At 40.3% G+C, this 19,703-nt stretch overlaps 1 protein-coding gene across 1 annotated transcript in view; it reads left to right on the top strand.

Moving 5' to 3' along the window:
- The window catches only part of EFNA3 (ephrin A3), a 181,767-nt gene extending 166,882 nt beyond the window's left edge, over positions 1 to 14,885 (top strand). The window contains 1 exon segment of the mRNA XM_053703449.1: positions 10,984 to 14,885. Within this exon segment, the coding sequence (XP_053559424.1) occupies positions 10,984 to 11,105 (122 nt within the window). The 3' untranslated portion in view covers positions 11,106 to 14,885.
- The last annotated feature ends 4,818 nt before the right edge of the window (positions 14,886 to 19,703 follow it).

Below are 19,703 nucleotides of genomic sequence, written 5' to 3'. Positions count from 1 at the left end.
GACTGGAAAACGGGTCTGTCTGCTAGTTCCCTGAATCAGATATTGGCCCTGTCGGTGTTACTGCACAGAAGATTGGCTGAGCTTCCGGATGTGCAGTCCTTTGTTAAGGTTCTGACTAGGATCAGACCTGTGTTTAGATCTGGGGCTCCGCCTTGGAGCCTCAATCTTGTTCTTCGTGTTTTACAGCAGGCTCCGTTTGAGCCTATGCATTCTGTTGACATTAAAATGTTATCTTGTAAGGTTCTTTTTTTTGTTGGCTATAGACTCTGCATGCAGCGTTTCTGAGATTTCTGCTTTGCAATGTGATCCCCCTTACCTTGTTTTCCATGCTGATAAGGCGGTTTTACATACTAAATTAGGGTTCCTCCCTAAGGTAGTGTCCGATCGTAACATTAATCAAGAAATTGTTGTTCCTTCTTTGTGTCCTAATCCTTCTTCAGTGAAGGAATGTTTGCTTCATAATCTAGATGTGGTTCGGGCCTTGAAGTTTTATCTTCAGGCTACTAAGGAGTTCAGAAAATCTTCCTCTTTGTCATCTATACGGGGACACGTAAGGGACAGAAGGCTACTACGACTTCCCTATCTTTCTGGTTGAGGAGTATCATCCGCTTAGCTTACGAGACAGCGGGACAACAGCCTCCTGAGAGGATAACGGCTCATTCCACTAGAGCAGTGGCTTTCTCTTGGGCTTTTAAGAACGAAGCCTCTTTGGATCAGATTTGTAAGGCAGCTATCTGGTCCTCCTTACACACTTTTTCTAAATTTTACAAGCAGTTTTCGGGAGAAAAGTTTTGCAGGCTGTGGTGTCCTCAGACTAGGGTCCACCTCTCTTTTGTTCTCTCCCGTTATTCTTTCAGTGTCCTCTGGAGCTTTGGTATAGTTTTCCCAACAGTAAGGAATGAAGTCGTGGACTCTCCCTGCCTTATGGAAGGAAAACATAATTTATGCTTACCAGATAAATTCCTTTACTTCTTGGCAGGGAGAGTTCACGACCCTGCACATAATTTATTGTGATGGGCAGCTCCCTTTTTATATTATTTCTTCTGGCACCTTTATGCCTTGATGTTTCTCCTACTTTTCCTTGTTCCCTCAACAGAATGACTGGGGTGATAGGGGAAGTGGGAGGGATATTTAAGTCTTTGGCTGGGGTGTCTTTGCTTCCTCCTGGTGGCCCGGTGATGTATTCCGAACAGTAAGGAATGAAGTTGTGGACTCTCCCTGCCAGGAAGAAAAGGAATTTATCTGGTAAGCATAAATTATGGGTTTTTTTGGAATATGAGTAAATTGAACATATTCTTTAAACTACTGACAACATTTATCCCAAACATGTACCTATTTATAGTAAAACCAGAGAAATTGATAATTTTGCAGTGGTCTCTTAATTTTTTCCAGAGCTGTATGTGCAGCCACCAATCATCAGCTAGCAAGTTGTTTAAACTTTTGTGATTCAGCCAGAGCATGCAATTTAAATTTTGACTCAGGTTTGCTGCAGATTTCCTGCAATACCAGTTTATAGCCCTTGTCTTTGTGAGAGGAGAAGCATTTCCCTTAATAAAGACTACTGGAGCACTCCGACAAAGAGCTCATGAGATCTCAGTAGCCCTTTAACTACAGGGAGTGCAGAATTATTAGGCAAATGAGTATTTTGACCACATCCTCCTCTTTATGCATTTTGTCTTACTCCAAGCTGTATAGGCTCGAAAGCCTACTACCAATTAAGCATATTAGGTGATGTGCATCTCTGTAATGAGAAGGGGTGTCTAATGACATCAACACCCTATATCAGGTGTGCATAATTATTAGGCAACTTCCTTTCCTTTGGCAAAATGGGTCAAAAGAAGGACTTGACAGGCTCAGAAAAGTCAAAAATAGTGAGATATCTTGCAGAGGGATGCAGCACTCTTAAAATTGCAAAGCTTCTGAAGCGTGATCATCGAACAATCAAGCGTTTCATTCAAAATAGTCAACAGGGTCGCAAGAAGCGTGTGGAAAAACCAAGGCGCAAAATAACTGCCCATGAACTGAGAAAAGTCAAGCGTGCAGCTGCCAAGATGCCACTTGCCACCAGTTTGGCCATATTTCAGAGCTGCAACATCACTGGAGTGCCCAAAAGCACAAGGTGTGCAATACTCAGAGACATGGCCAAGGTAAGAAAGGCTGAAAGACGACCACCACTGAACAAGACACACAAGCTGAAACGTCAAGACTGGGCCAAGAAATATCTCAAGACTGATTTTTCTAAGGTTTTATGGACTGATGAAATGAGAGTGAGTCTTGATGGGCCAGATGGATAGGCCCGTGGCTGGATTGGTAAAGGGCAGAGAGCTCCAGTCCGACTCAGACGCCAACAAGGTGGAGGTGGAGTACTGGTTTGGGCTGGTATCATCAAAGATGAGCTTGTGGGGCCTTTTCGGGTTGAGGATGGAGTCAAGCTCAACTCCCAGTCCTACTGCCAGTTTCTGGAAGACACCTTCTTCAAGCAGTGGTACAGGAAGAAGTCTGCATCCTTCAAGAAAAACATGATTTTCATGCAGGACAATGCTCCATCACACGCGTCCAAGTACTCCACAGCGTGGCTGGCAAGAAAGGGTATAAAAGAAGAAAATCTAATGACATGGCCTCCTTGTTCACCTGATCTGAACCCCATTGAGAATCTGTGGTCCATCATCAAATGTGAGATTTACAAGGAGGGAAAACAGTACACCTCTCTGAACAGTGTCTGGGAGGCTGTGGTTGCTGCTGCACGCAATGTTGATGGTGAACAAATCAAAACACTGACAGAATCCATGGATGGCAGGCTTTTGAGTGTCCTTGCAAAGAAAGGTGGCTATATTGGTCACTGATTTGTTTTTGTTTTGTTTTTGAATGTCAGAAATGTATATTTGTGAATGTTGAGATGTTATATTGGTTTCACTGGTAAAAATAAATAATTGAAATGGGTATATATTTGTTTTTTGTTAAGTTGCCTAATAATTATGCACAGTAATAGTCACCTGCACACACATATATCCTCCTAAAATAGCTATAACTAAAAACTACTTCCAAAACTATTCAGCTTTGATATTGAGTTTTTTGGGTTCATTGAGAACATGGTTGTTGTTCAATAATAAAATTAATCCTCAAAAATACAACTTGCCTAATAATTCTGCACTCCCTGTATATATTAACATCCTGAAAAGGGCTTCATCAGCAGAGGACCTGTCACTCTCCACCAGTGAGTTATGCTTTTCAAAATGTTGGCTAGTAGACCAGTCTGTCTAAAATCTCTTTTATTATACTGAGCCTTGTGTAAAGTACCACCTCAACAATGATTGTACAGCCATGTTCTTAAAGGACCTCTCAGTGCAGTAGAATTACATAATTAACCCCTTAAGGACCGGGCAGTTCAGACTAAGACTTCCCCAAAAGACCAGAGTATTTTTAGCATTTTTGCCATTACCTATCAAAACTATATATTTATTTAAGTAGACAACCCAAAGTATTGATCTAGGCCCATTTTATGTATTTGATGCCACCATTTCACCGCCAAATGTGATCAAATTTAAAAGCTTTAACTTTTTCACAAACTTTGGGTTTCTCAATGAAATTATTAACATACTGCTTGTGCAATCGTGGCACAAATGATTGTAAAAGCTTCTCTGGGATCCCCTTTGTTCAGAAATAGCAGACATATATGGCTTTGCTATTGCTTTTTGCTAATTAGAAGGCCACTAACTGCAGCTGTGCACCACTTTTATTATTCCCAGCTGCGAAGGGGTTAATTAGGTAGGTACCTTGCAAGGCTAATTTTAGCTTTAGTGTAGAGTTTAGTCTCCCACCTGACACTTCCCATCCCCTGATTCCTACCTGATACCTCCGAAAACAGCTCTCTTCCCTCCCCCACCCACCCATTGGTAACCCCCATCTTAAGTACTGGCAGACACAGGATTACCCCCTTACCTTCCCACCTCCCAGATCCCTCCCCCTACTAATTCCTGACATATTTTTTTATAATAATAAACTGAATTCCCACCCTCTATGCCCCCCTTCACTTAAAGAGCTTCCTTCTCCCCTCTCCCTCCTTCCCACTCACTGCCGAGACACCTGACCTTTCTAACAGAAATGTTTCTGTAGCGTAGCGGCCCCACCCACTGCCGCCCCTCTGGAGCAATGGGCCGCCAACCTGCCTCCCTCCTAACCCTCCAACACCACCACCTGCTGCCCGATGCAGAGAGGGCCACAGAGTGTCCCTCTCTGCATCCGTAACTTTGCCCTTCTATTTCTGCGCTGCCCCACTCGTGCTTGCAGAAATAGCACAACCTCGCTATTTTTAGCGAGATAGCAGCAGAGAGAGGCCCAAGGGCTTACAGGGTACAGCGCTGGTCGTTAAGGGGTTAAAAAGTGCATAACAAAAAGAGAATGCAATAACACCTACTCTGAATTTCAAATAAGCAGTAGATTTCCTTCCTAAGATGGGGAGAGTCCACGACTTCATTCCTTACTGTTGGGAAATACAATACCTGGCCACCAGGAGGAGGCAAAGACACCCCAGCCAAAAGCTTAATTATCCCTCCCACTTCTTCATTACCCCAGTCATTCTTTGCCTTTCTTCACGTTAGGGGGTGGCAGAATGCAAATTATTCGCCCAAATGCAAAGGCCTCTGGCTTTGCGATCCTAGCCCGTCGGGTGCTCTTGTTGAAGTCTTGGTCTGCGGATATGACTTCTAAATCCAGACTCCTTTCTCTTCCCTTTAAGGGAAAGATTTTATTTGGTCCAGGCCTGGACTCCATTATTTCTACGGTTACCGGAGGCAAAGGTGCCTTCCCACCGCAAGATAAGACAAACAAGTCTACGGGACAACAATCTTCTCATTTTCGTTCCTTTCGTTCTGACAAATCCCAACGACAACAATACTCCTCCAAGCCCGAGCAACCCAAGAGTACTTGGCCGGCTCAGTCCGGGAATAAATCCAAGCAGAATAAGAAGCCCGCCAAAAACAAATCTGCCAGAAGGTGTGGCCCCCCCATCCGGGATCAGATGGTGTAGGGGCAGACTGTCTTTTTTCAGACGCCTGGTTTAAGGACGTACAGTATCCGTGGGTCCTGGAGGTGGTATCTCATGGATACAAGATAGGCTTCAAATCTCATCCGCCAATGGGCAGATTCCTTCTTTCGAGTCTGTCTACCAGACCAGAAAAGAGGGATGCCTTTCTAGGGTGTGTTCAGGATCTATCCTCCTTAGGAGTTGTTGTCCCGGTGCCTATCGAAGAAAGAGGTTTGGGGTTTTATTCAAACCTTTTAGTGGTCCCAAAGAAAGGGAAATTTCCGCCCAATTCTGGACCTAAAGTGCTTAAACAAATTTCTCAGTGTCCCTTCCTTCAAGCAAGAGACGATAAGGTCCATCCTTCCTTATTGTCTGGCCTTAAAAGGCAAGTTTATGACCACTATAGATCTGAAGGACGCTTACCTTCATGTTCCAATCCACAGGGAACACTTTCAGTTCCTGAGCTTTGCATTCCTGGACCAGCACTTCCAGTTCATTGCCCTTCCGTTTGGCCTAGCTACTGCTCCAAGAATCTTTACGAAGGTTCTGGGGGCTCTTTTAGCCGTTGCCAGAACTCAGGGTATTGCAGTAGCCCCATACTTGGACGATATTCTGGTGCAAGCACCATCCTTTCGTCTTGCAGAAGAATTCTCAGAGTCCCTTCTCAGTCTTCTTCGATCACATGGGATAAGAGAACTATTTTCCAAATTTATTTTCCATCCAAGTACCAGGGTGGAATTCCTGGATACTATAATAGACTCCATATCCATGAGGATATTTCTAACAGACCAGAGATGTTGCAAGCTAACTTCGGCATGTCTTGCCCTCCGGACCTCCTTGAATCCCTCTGTGGCTCAGTGTATGGAGATGATTGGTCTCATGGTGTCCTGCATGGTCAGTTGTAAAGGTCTGAGACGGAACCTGGCAAAAGGAATGATGACCATCATCATTCCTTTTGCCAGGTTCCATCTCAGACCTTTACAACTGTGCATGCTGAGGCAGTGGAACAGCGATCATTCAGATCTGTCTCAACAGATTCTATTAGACAGCCGGTCGAGAGAATCGCTTTCTTGGTGGCTGTGTCCAGATAATCTGTCCCAAGGGTTATGCTTCTTAAGACCATCTTGGGAGATTGTGACTACGGACGCAATCCGAATGGGGAGCTGTTTGGGGTGCCAGGGTCCCTCCCGATCAATATTTTGGAACTGCAGGCAATTTTCAATTCCTTGAAGGCTTGGCCACTTCTGGGTTCGTCCCAGTTTATCAGATTCCAATCAGACAATATAACCTCAGTGGCTTACATCAACCATCAGGGGGGAACAAGAAGATCCTTGGCGATATAGGACGTTTCTCAGATTCTAGAGTGGGCGGAGGCCCACAGCTGTTTGCTGTCAGCAATCCACATTCCAGGTGTGAACAACTGGGAGGGAGATTTTCTCAGCAGGCAATCCTTCCATCCAGGGGAATGGTCTCTCTATCTCGAGGTGTTTGTAGAGATATGCAGCAAGTGGGGGACGCCGGAGATATATCTCATGGCATCCCGTCTCAATACCAAGCTATCCGGGTACGGGTCGAGATCGAGGGATCCCCAAGCTAATCTAATAGATGCACTAGCAGTGCCCTGGAGGTTCAAACTCATATCTCTTTTTCCTTCATTACCGCTTCTTCCTCGAGTGGTGGCCTGCATCAAGCCAGAGCGGGTATCCGTAATACTGATTGCTCTATCGTGGCCGCGAAGGACGTGGTTCGCGGATCTAGTGGGAAAGACCTCATCTCCTCCATGGAAGGTACCTTGTCGCAGAGACCTGCTGATACAAGATCCATTTGTTCATCAAAATCTAGATTCTCTGAGGCTGACTGCATGGAGATTGAACACTTAGTCTTAGCCAAGAGAGGTTTCTCTGAGAGTGTCATTGATACTCTTATTCAAGCTCGTAAACCAGTTACTCGGCAAATCTACCACAAGGTGTGGAAGACCGACTTATTCTGGTGTGAAGAACGTAGTTTTTCCTGGCACAGAGTTAAGGTTGCCAGGATTTTATCTTTTCTCCAGGATGGGCTGGAGAAGGGCCTTTATGCTAGTTCCCTGAGGGGACAGATTTCGGCCCTGTCGGTTTTATTACACAAGAGACTGGCTGAGCTTCCAGACAACCTTTGTTAAGGCTCTGATTAGGATCAGACCTGTCTTTAGATCTGGGGCTCCTCCTTGGAGCCTAAATCTTGTTCTTTGGGTTTTGCAACAGGTTCTGTTTGCGCCTCTGCATTCCATTGACATTACATTTGTTTCTTGGAAGGTTCTCTTTTTATTGGCTATTGCCTCTGCGGGCAGAGTTTCTGAGATCTCTGCTTTGCAATGTGAGCCCCCTTATCTGATTTTTCATGCAAATAAGGCAGTTTTATGTACTAAATTAGGTTTTCTTCCTACGGTTGTGTCAGATCGCAACATCAATCAGGAAATTGTGCTTCCTTTCTTGTGTCCTAATCCTTCTTCATCGAAGGAATGCTTACTTCACAATTTGGATGTGGTTCGTGCCTTGAAGTTCTATCTTCAGGCTACTAAGGAGTTTAGACAATCTTCCTCTTTGTTTGTTGTCTATTCGGGGAAGCGTAAGGGGCAGAAGGCTACTTCGACTTCCCTATCTTTTTGATTAAGGAATGTCATCTGTTTAGCTTACGAGACAGTGGGACATCATTCTCCTTAAAGAAGGATTACGGCTCATTCCACTTGAGCAGTGGCTTCCTCTTGGTCCTTTAAGAACGAGGCCTCTATGGATCAGATTTGTAAGGCGGCTACCTGGTCCTCCTTACATACTTTTTCAAAAATTTTACAAGTTTGAGGTTTTTGCTTCGGCTGAAGCAGCTTTCGGGAGAAAAGTTTTGCAGTCTGTGGTGTCCTCAAAATAGGGTCCGCCTCTTCCTTTTTGTTTCCTCCCGTTATTCATTCAGTGTCCTCTGGAGCTTGGGTATAGTTTTCCCAACAGTAAGGAATGAAGCAGTGGACTCTCCTTAATTTATGCTTACCAGATAAATTCCTTTTCTTCCGGATAGGGAGAGTCCACGGCCCCGCCCATTTTTTCTTGTCTATGAGCGGTCCCCTATTATTTTTATTCTTTTGGCACAATTTGTACCCTAATGTTTTTCCTACTTTTCCTTGTTCCCTCAGCAGAATTACTTTTCCTTCTCCTGGCGGCCAGGTGTTGTATTTCCCAATAGTAAAGAATTAAGCCGCGGACTCTCCCTATCCGTAGGGAAAGGAATTTATCTGGGGGGGGTTCTGACAATTTTTTTCCCCCTCCCATTTTTTGGCTCCCTGTATCATGTGACATATATCAGCCAATCACAGATTAGTATATGTATACGCTGTGAGCTTGTGCACATGCTCAGTAGTATATTGTTCCCTATAAAGGGTGACTATAAACAGACTGTGTAAAATTTGATAATGGAAGTAAATTGTAAAGAGTCTTAAAACTGCATGTTCTATCTGAATCATAAATGTTTATTTTGACTTGAGTGGGACACTTTCAACAGCTGAGTAATCAGAGCTGTTTTCTTGTCCGATTTAAAAATGACTCTGCTTTTTTATTCAGTGAATACTAACTTTACTTCTCATTTCATTACATATTTTGTATCTTTAAAGGGACAGTCTACACCAGATTTTTTATTGTTTTAAAAGATAGATAATTCCTTTATTACCCATTTCCCAGTTTTGCATAACCAACACAGTTATAATAATATACTTTTAACCTCTGTGATTATCTTGTATCTAAGCCTCTGCAAACTGCTCTTTTTTTCAGTTCTTTTGACAGACTTGCAGTCTAACCAATCAGTGCCTGCTCCCAGATTACTTCACGTGCACAAGCACAGTGTTATCTATATGAAATATGTGAACTAACACCCTCTAGTGGTGAAAAACTGTTAAAATGCAATCTGAAAGAGGTGGGCTTCAAGGTCTAAGAAATTAGCATATGAACCTCCTAGGTTAAACTTTCAACTAAGAATACCAAGAGAACAAAGCAAAATTGGTGATAAAAGTAAATTGAAAAATTGTTTAAAATTACATGCTCTATCTGAATCATGAAAGTTTATTTTGGCCTAGACTGTCCCTTTAATGCTACATGTAAAATAACAATCTATCCCCAATAACAATTCTTTATTTTATTATTCCAACCTTTTATAGCTTGCTGTAACTTGTTTGTGCAACTGAATATATGCAGTAAATATTCAATTAGTAGATAATCAAATATGAATTACCTGATAAAGGTACATTTTTATAAACAGTATAGTATAAATTGGCAGTTAAAAACTACATCGCACAAGATATATTTTTTATAAGCATTTAAAGCTTGTCATCGTGCTGACAAAATTTTGTTACCTCTGAGCACTCTGGGTTGCTGTTTATAGTGACTCACCTCGTGGGGTAAATTAGGACAAATGTTTTCCCGCACTGATCTAAGCAATCGTTTTGTGCATAGGTTAAATGTAGAAAACTGGACTACAGCCTCTCTCTCAAATTTTTTTAAAGTAAATAACTGGAAAAGTGATCACAATGTGCACTGAGCATCTGTTTTTACTTTTCACAGAGTATTTCTAAACCAGTGATGCTTTGCTGTTCTGAGTGTGCATACATATATGGGCTATCAAGTGGTTAACTCACTGCTGTAAAGCACACTTGCAGCAGGAATTTAACCCTGTAATTACATGTAATACCTGGTAAATCACTTGCTTATACATAAAATGTAGGGTCACCACTGCAAATAACACATCAGTAATTTAACCTTTTACCGCCGTTATGCTGTTGTATTCCGTCCAAACGGCGCTGGGCTTTAGCTCTGTTAGGACGAAATACAACGTCATAGCTTCCTGGATTTGATCGCAGTCTGGAGGGCGTTCCTAGTGTCATAGGGACGCCCCCCAGACCCGATCCCATAATTGAAATCTCTGGATCGCGGGCATGATCGCAGGATTTCAATTTGTCTACATCGGATGTAGACATTATAACCATGTCATGAAAGGGTTAATGATTTTACTACCCAAAATACCCTCACAGCAGATATTTGTTTTCATTGGTTGTCTGGATAAATTAGGGGCAGTCAAGTAAAAGAGCCCTGAGGCTAGGTGTCACGTCAAGATGTAGCAGCTAGGTGGCAGTGCAGTATTCTAGGCATCACCTGTGCCTGGGTTCATCCAAACATTCTTTAACCCCTCCATTTCATTTACCTCTTTTCAGTGGGCTTTGATTATCTTTCCTTTGAATCCCTTAAAGTGCCATAAAACATGTTGAGATCTGTGCATATTCTAAAAGGGCTAATTAAGTAAAAATAAGTTTGCATAAAAAAATGTTTAAAAATTGCTGGCAAGTATTTTAAAATAATTTTAAAAAATAAGCAAAATGAATCAGATAGCCATGCTGTCTGGAGTTGACCGATCCACCCCCCTTATCAGTGTTTAACATCAGAAACATAGGCATTGTATTTTAACTGAGTTCACAGCAGCTTATTTGCTTCTAGGCATGCTCCAGCAGATAATGATTGTTAAAGTATTGCATTCTCCCATATCAATGGTGGATATAGAGGCAACCATAAAAGGAATTGTGTGGGGGGAGTTAGAGCTGTACAATTCGGTCACTTAAAAGAAAGGGTTAATGGTGAGGCACTGCAGTATACATTTGCAGGTAAAGTAATTAAAGTACATATTATATTTTGTCTCCATCTCAACTTGTTTTATGTCCCTTTAAAGAAACTCTCTCTCTTGAATCTATTCTTCTGGGTGCACTGAATTACACGCTCAATCCTGCCATTTACTTTAATTGGCTTAGTACTGAGACCAGGTAATCTGCCTTTCTTCATATTATACTGATATGATGTCCTTAGCGTTGTGATTCTTCACATCTGTATTAAGAGGTCAAAAATGTTGGCAATATGAGAAGATGGATAACTAATTTTCCCTCTTTTTCATTTTAGATAACTTCAATCCTGAGATTCCAAAGTTGGAGAAGAGTATCAGTGGGACCAGCCCTAAAAGGGAGCATTTACATTTGACTGTAGCAGTATGTCTACTTCTTATGACACTTTTAGCTTCTTAGTTCTCATAGAGCAGAACCAATTTGGAGGCCTTGTAAACTGAATATTGACTGAAGTAAAAACTCCACAAGAGACTAACGGTTGGACCCACGTAGGTGGGGTCCCAGCTGGGTGCAGAGGCCTGGTATGAGGAGATAAACACCCTTAACACTGTTTTTAGCTTCTTTTTTAAAAGACTCAACCTGTGCCACTTCAACATACAATAAAAATAACTGGACCAGCAGAGTGAAGCAGCAAGTGGCATCATCTTCAACATGACCACACTGAGCCAAAGCTCCTCTGCCACCAACTACCAAATGATCCTGATTGGGTGGATAAGTCAAAATCTACTGGCCTATAAAAAGTTTGTTTTCCAACGTGGCGGAGATTTCTTCTCTAGTGCCTACACCCTCTCAGCCTCTGAGAATATGTGTCCTAGATACTGCAGAACCCAAAAGGAAGAACAAAAAATCATATTAATTAGCCCCTTGCTAACACACAATCTGTTTGCTTTAAACCCTGCTGTTTTCATAAAGATCCAATGTATGTTTTTGCCTACAAAACTGTGGGTCTTGCATACCCAGGAGAACCATACTAATAAACCTCTCCTTCAGATGATTAATTGGACCACTACATTTTAGCAGGAAAAACCCAATCTCTGGAGATACAATCCCAGGCTGCGTTCAGTGTCGAGTACTACTCTCACTCCAATGTGCAGATGTGCAGTTTTTCACAATCAGTCCTGTCGAGCCTTTGTGTGCCATGTTTGTATGCTCATTTTACACAATATCAGATCAACCACCTCTGCTCTAATTCGTGGAAACTTAACCCATTAGTGACTACTTTTTACTTTACCTAAACTTTTTATGAAGAAAGGACTTCTGCCTATCAGACTCAATATCCCATCTTTCTCTTAATACAACTGGAATCCATCCCAGGACGAAAGACCGCTACAAGACACAGAACCTGATTTCATGAACCTTGATAACCTAATATGAAACAGAATATTTAATAGTCAATCTTTTCTAAAAGTTGTCCCTTAAACAATATGCTATATCATTAAATTACATAAAATCTGGAATTTACTAGAAATAACTGACCCACCATAACAAATGTATCTGAACATTCCATTTGACTGGTACCTAGTGTGCCTATAAAGAAAAGGTCACATTTTCTACAAAATGCAAGAACCCAACCTCCCTTTTTCCATAATGTGAACACAGTGTCAGAACATTTTTTTCTACACAAAAACATTGTGCTCTATACAAATGATAATACGCTGTTCATCATCTATTTTCTCCCTGAGTCCTATTATTATTTTACAGTGACTGACCAGGGAAGGGGTATCTAGCTGCTTTCAAGCTGATAATTTATCCTAATTTAATAACAAACACTTAAGTAAACACTCTTCTTTCTTGGTCCTTATAAATTATAATACTACAGATGTGCACCATGTAGACCAGTCATGTGTTTGAAGCACAAGCATGGTAAGATTGGCCGCAAACGTCAGTGACAGCATCTAAACGTATTTTTTTTAATGAAGAGGTCATTAAACATGTCTTTGTAATCCAGGATCTGCAGAGCAACCCCTACAAAGAGTCCAGAATTTGTGATAACTTCATGGCTAAGCCATTTATCTGTAATCCTTTTAAATCAGTAGAACATGTAACATCATCATTTTGTTAAATGCAATATCTGTAGCGAAAGAGAACCCTGTTGTTAGGATGTTTAGAAAGTGGGCCCTGGTTTCATTAAAACAATTGCAGAAAAGTGTGCTCTAATATTACTACAGCTAGAAAGCATATTCACATGTGTTATAAAACTACAATGAAATGCCCTGGTAATAGAATGATTGAGCGTATGGTTTAGCGTAGAATGTTCAGAGTGAGTCAAATTGTAAAAAGCATAAGTATCAATAGGTACATTTAATGAGTATCCTGGTGTTCCTGAAAGTGTTAGTTAAAAAATAGAAGTGAAGCAAACTCTAGTGTCAATAGAAAAGGTAGCCTGAATCCATGGTATCAGCAGAACCGTTAGAGAAGGAATAACTCCATATCAACGTAACAGTGAGCATATAAGCCATGGTAAAAACCTCTAGAGCAGTGATTATTGACATGGATGTTATTTTCCCCACTGAGCCATTACTCGTGGTATCTTTTTTTGATCATAACGTTGACTTTTTAAAAGTTTTGGTAACACTGAGTAACATTGCCTATAAATACTTTCCAGCCCCATAACTTTTCTTGTCCTATCATTCTATTGCATACACAACTTCTTGGGATTTCACACTCAATACATATTAAATAGAGGGTATTCCATAGCAGTATGAGAAGGGTTTACCCAATAAAAAAATTAATAAAAGGTTGGGAAATCTCGATCTTGAGATAGTAATACTCGTGCCAGCCTCTAATGTGAGGGATTCAATGGAAACTGAGTATCTAGTGAGAGAGACTTGCTTAATAAGTCCTTATATCAATATAAAACCGAGAGTGAGCTCTGTCAAACAACTACCAAGAAACACCTGGCAGCAGCACATGAAATTATTGTCTGTACATCAATTATCATGTAAATCGTGGCATTCATAAAACAGATGGTGAGCACACTGGTATCTGAACATCGAGTGAGACAACCCTGTAAAGCAGTGTAGTGATGTAGCCCTGGTATTGGAAGAAAATCTATCAAAAGAGCCCTGTTATCCTAAAATAAATGTTAATATTGCAGTTTACATTAGAACATGCTGCAAGAGCACCTTAGTATTAGAAAACGTGTTAAACATTCATTATGGTCATTATTATTGGTTTCTCATGTAGTGACTGCATCCTTTTCCTATTTACATAGATCAAATTGCTTTAGACACAGGTATAATCTGAGCATTATTACAATCAGTATAACATGGGTTAGAATAGTGTTACTAGTGTCAGCTTGTGGTTCATATGCAGTTTATTATTTATTGCTCTGCACTTTCTATCCTTTTTAAAAATAATACTAGGGAGTCTCCACATCCATCTGTAAAACAAGAGCATAATGGAAACTAAATACAAAACTTTGACAAAATGCGCTACATTTTTAAACATTTCCAAACCACACAGTCTTTATTTTGAGAAAAAGCTTTGAAAGGCCTGTTATGAGGATGATTATCTGCTTTCTTTCTGGGTTGATACGCGCATGTAGCATTCATTCCTTTAGGCTGAATGGCTCAACATAAATTTTCAGATCATCCACCAACTACACTTGGCTGTAATGAATGAAAAACACTCAAGCAAGGGAGGGTACCCAAGTACTCTGAGGCACCCACAAAGAGCTATCTCAGACCTTGTTGACAGACAGATCTGTCCAACGCATTTTCTGCACAATGGACTTGTGACACCTTCTCCCAAGCTCTCTAAATTTAATGCCTTCGGCCTCTGTTGGAAATATTTGAACAATGAAAAAAAAAATCATCGTCTTGGACACTATAAAACTGCCCTCTGTTGGGGTAGAAGTGGTTTGTGTGTGTATATATATGTATATCTTTCCTATATTTATATATACATAGATTTATGTATATATATATGGTCTTTCTATCAATGTATACAGAGCAGATGTATAAATGTTCCTTCTGATGAAATGTAAATAGATTTGAACGTGATTTCTTTGTCATGTCTTCTGTGAAGGCACATTTCCCACCTATGCAATGCACAGACACTTTTCAGAGATTTAAAAACAAAACAACAAAAAAAAACTTAAACCTTTTTAATGAACTGCTTTGGCTGTGATTTTCATATTCTGCTGTTAATCTATAAAGAATAAAACTTTGAAAAGCACCCTGTTGTAGTTTTATTTATTTTTTTGGAGCATAGACCACCTCCCCAACCTTAAATTAGCATTCTAATGAAATGTTATATTTAAATGCTAGGCTGCTATTCAGGTGCAAGGTTCCACTACATCTGGTGCCATCTATTGCAGGGCCTCCATATGTACACATAAGAGCCAGTTAGAAATCTTTCTTTTGGTGCAGCTAGAGGCTTGGCACATATAGTGGTGTAATGTAGTATATACCCTATAAAATGTATGGGACATTAATGTTCTGTGTCATGTTTCCTGTAGGAAAATAGGACAGTGGAACAGACCTCCCAATTCAGGATCACCTAAAAAAAATTATGAGATCTAGGGGTCTGATTCTCTAGAGCTCTCTAGTCGAGGCATTCTGTAAGATGCCTCGTCAGTATTACAAAGCCTCTACCTCAGAGATTGTTGTAAAGGCCATTTTTACCTTGGGAACTGTGTATCTCATGAAGGGGAGGTCACTAATATGCTTCATGTTAACGAGAGACACTACAATATGATGCTCAGTAATAGAAGCTGATGAGTTTTTACCATGCTGGCAAGTTTTTGAGTATGTGGACTTAGTTGTTAAGTTGTATTATAGTATTTATATGTGTTTATACATATGTACAGTGTGTATATGTATGTGTATATATATATATATATATATATATGTGTGTGTACACATTCATGGGTGTTTGGGGGGGACAAACGTCACCCTGGAAGTTTGCTCCTTACATAAGAATGAGCGTCTACTTTATCAACCATTGATGCCAATGAATCACCATTTTTAATGATAAGCAGCTCCTCATGTACATAACAAGCACATTTCTCCTGCTGCACACGTTGCCATTTATGTAAATATATCACAGACTTCTGTACTGTTGCTAATGGGAGGCAAGACAATCACTTCAATTTCGCCAACACTGTGCTACTGCTAGCAAGTAAGCTTATTGTAACACATACTCTAAAAACTTTAAAGAATAAGATATAATAAACAGTTGAGTATAGAACAGGCAGATGTGAAAGGGGAGGTTCCCACTCATATAAATATTTTTTTTGACTAAATGGGAAATATTTATTCTCCCGTTGCCTATTGCACTGCAGTGTCACAGATCATCCTTTTCTTCATCTTTATTATGGAAGAACCATTACAGGGAAAGTGGTGCTTTACAATTTTAAATAGGAGGAGGAGAGGAGGATTTTTTTTTTACTATAGTAACAATTGTTCTAGACCTTTTCTACATCTTTTAAATATTGAGTTGTAGTTTGTTTAACTGTCTGTTCAATTTTGTTTTGTTATTTTAATTTTATTGAAAATTGACTTAAAGCATTTGCTCACTGCACTTCAGTAGACCCCTTTGTTCATATATCACTGCACTTCAGTAGACCCCATTTAATCATATACTGTATCACTGCACTTCAGTAGACCCCTTTGATCATATATCACTGCACTTCAGTAGAGCTGCACTTCAGTAGACCCCCTTTGATCATATATCACTGCACTGCAGTAGACCCCCTTTGATCATATATCACTGCACTTCAGTAGACCCCTTTGATCATATATCACTGCACGTCAGTAGACCCCCCTTGATCATATATCACTGCACTTCAGTAGACCCCCTTTGATCATATATCACTGCACTTCAGTAGACCCCCTTTGATCATATATCACTGCACTTCAGTAGACCCCTTTGATCATATATCACTGCACTTCAGTAGACCCCCTTTGATCATATATCACTGCACTTCAGTAGACCCCCTTTGATCATATATCACTGCACTTCAGTAGACCCCTTTGATCATATATCACTGCACTTCAGTAGACCCCCTTTGATCATATATCACTGCACTTCAGTAGACCCCCTTTGATCATATATCACTGCACTTCAGTAGACCCCATTTAATCATATATCACTGCTCTTCAGTAGACCCCATTTAATCATATATCACTGCACTTCAGTAGACCTCATTTAATCATATATCATTGCACTTCAGTAGACCCCCTTTGATCATATATCACTGCACTTCAGTAGACCTCATTTAATCATATATCATTGCACTTCAGTAGACCCCCTTTGATCATATATCACTGCACTTCAGTAGACCCCATTTAATAATATATCACTGCACTTCAGTAGACCCCATTTAATCATATATCATTGCACTTCAGTAGACCCCCTTTGATCATATATCACTGCACTTCAGTAGACCCCATTTAATAATATATCACTGCACTTCAGTAGACCCCCTTTGATCATATATCACTGCACTTCAGTAGACCCCATTTGATCATATATCACTGCACTTCAGTAGACCCCCTTTGATCATATATCACTGCACTGCAGTAGACCCCCTTTGATCATATATCACTGCACTTCAGTAGACCCCCTTTAATCGTATATCACTGCACTTCAGCAGACCCCCTTTGATCATATATCACTACACTTCAGTAGACCCCCCTTTGATCATATATCACTACACTTCAGTAGACCCCCTTTAATCATATATCACTGCCCTTCAGTAGACCCCCTTTGATCATATATCACTACACTTCAGTAGACCCCCTTTAATCATATATCACTACACTTCAGTAGACCCCCTTTAATCGTATATCACTGCACTTCAGTAGACCCCCTTTAATGGTATATAACTGCACTTCAGTAGACCCCCTTTAATCATATATCACTACACTTCAGTAGACCCCCTTTAATCATATATCACTGCACTTTAGTGGACCCCCTTTAATCATATATCACTGCACTTCAGTAGACCCCATTTAATCATATATCACTGCACTTCAGTAGACCCCATTTAATCATATATCACTGCACTTCAGTAGACCCCCTTTAATCATATATCATTGCACTTCAGTAGACCCTATTTAATCATATATCACTGCACTTCAGTAGACCCCCTTTAATCATATATCATTGCACTTCAGTAGACCCCATTTAATCATATATCATTGCACTTCAGTAGACCCCCTTTAATCATATATCACTGCACTTCAGTAGACCCCATTAAATCATATATCATTGCACTTCAGTAGACCCCATTTAATCATATATTACTGCACTTCAGTAGACCCCCTTTGATAATAGGTGTGAAAGGGGAGGTTCCCACTCATATAAATATTTTTTTTGACTAAATGGGAAATATTTATTCTCCCGTTGCCTATTGCACTGCAGTGTCACAGATCATCCTTTTCTTCATCTTTATTATGGAAGAACCATTACAGGGAAAGTGGTGCTTTACAATTTTAAATAGGAGGAGAAGAGGAGGATTTTTTTTTTTACTATAGTAACAATTGTTCTAGACCTTTTCTACATCTTTTAAATATTGAGTTGTAGTTTGTTTAACTGTCTGTTCAATTTTGTTTTGTTATTTTAATTTTATTGAAAATTGACTTAAAGCATTTGCTCACTGCACTTCAGTAGACCCCTTTGTTCATATATCACTGCACTTCAGTAGACCCCATTTAATCATATACTGTATCACTGCACTTCAGTAGACCCCTTTGATCATATATCACTGCACTTCAGTAGAGCTGCACTTCAGTAGACCCCCTTTGATCATATATCACTGCACTGCAGTAGACCCCCTTTGATCATATATCACTGCACTTCAGTAGACCCCCTTTGATCATATATCACTGCACTTCAGTAGACCCCCTTTGATCATATATCACTGCACTGCAGTAGACCCCCTTTGATCATATATCACTGCACTTCAGTAGACCCCTTTGATCATATATCACTACACTTCAGTAGACCCCCTTTAATCGTATATCACTGCACTTCAGTAGACCCCCTTTGATCATATATCACTACACTTCAGTAGACCCCCCTTTGATCAGATATCACTACACTTCAGTAGACCCCTTTAATCATATATCACTGCCCTTCAGTAGACCCCCTTTGATCATATATCACTACACTTCAGTAGACCCCCTTTAATCATATATCACTACACTTCAGTAGACCCCCTTTAATCGTATATCACTGCACTTCAGTAGACCCCCTTTAATCATATATCAATACACTTCAGTAGACCCCCTTTAATCGTATATAACTGCACTTCAGTAGACCCCCTTTAATCATATATCACTACACTTCAGTAGACCCCCTTTAATCATATATCACTGCACTTTAGTGGACCCCCTTTAATCATATATCACTGCACTTCAGTAGACCCCATTTAATCATATATCACTGCACTTCATTAGACCCCATTTAATCATATATCACTGCACTTCAGTAGACCCCCTTTAATCATATATCATTGCACTTCAGTAGACCCTATTTAATCATATATCACTGCACTTCAGTAGACCCCCTTTAATCATATATCATTGCACTTCAGTAGACCCCATTTAATCATATATCATTGCACTTCAGTAGACCCCCTTTAATCATATATCACTGCACTTCAGTAGACCCCATTTAATCATATACAGGTATACCCCGCTCATACAGCGGGTTAGGGACCGGAGCCCCGCTGTAAAGTGAAAACCGCCTTAAAGTGAAACAAGGCAGTTTTAGCTTTCTTTTCAGTGTTTAAAATCTTAAAAACATGTTTGAACTAACATATATTAGGGGTGCAATAGTGCTACGTTTAGTTTAACACTAGCACAGCACAGTATTCAATTAGTATTCAATAAATACTGTACCTGTAAAATAGTGACAATTACTGTAGAAAAATTTGCCAGAATACAAGACAGATACAGATTGCACTGTAATGCTGTAAACAGAGTGAACTGTGCATAACAAAATGGTGGCAGTCACTTTTCTCGCAATCTCACAATGATTTACAGC

Source organism: Bombina bombina, chromosome 1 (assembly GCF_027579735.1).
Source record: "Bombina bombina isolate aBomBom1 chromosome 1, aBomBom1.pri, whole genome shotgun sequence".
Classification (NCBI taxonomy): domain Eukaryota; kingdom Metazoa; phylum Chordata; class Amphibia; order Anura; family Bombinatoridae; genus Bombina; species Bombina bombina.
This window is presented reverse-complemented; position numbering and strand designations above follow the sequence as displayed.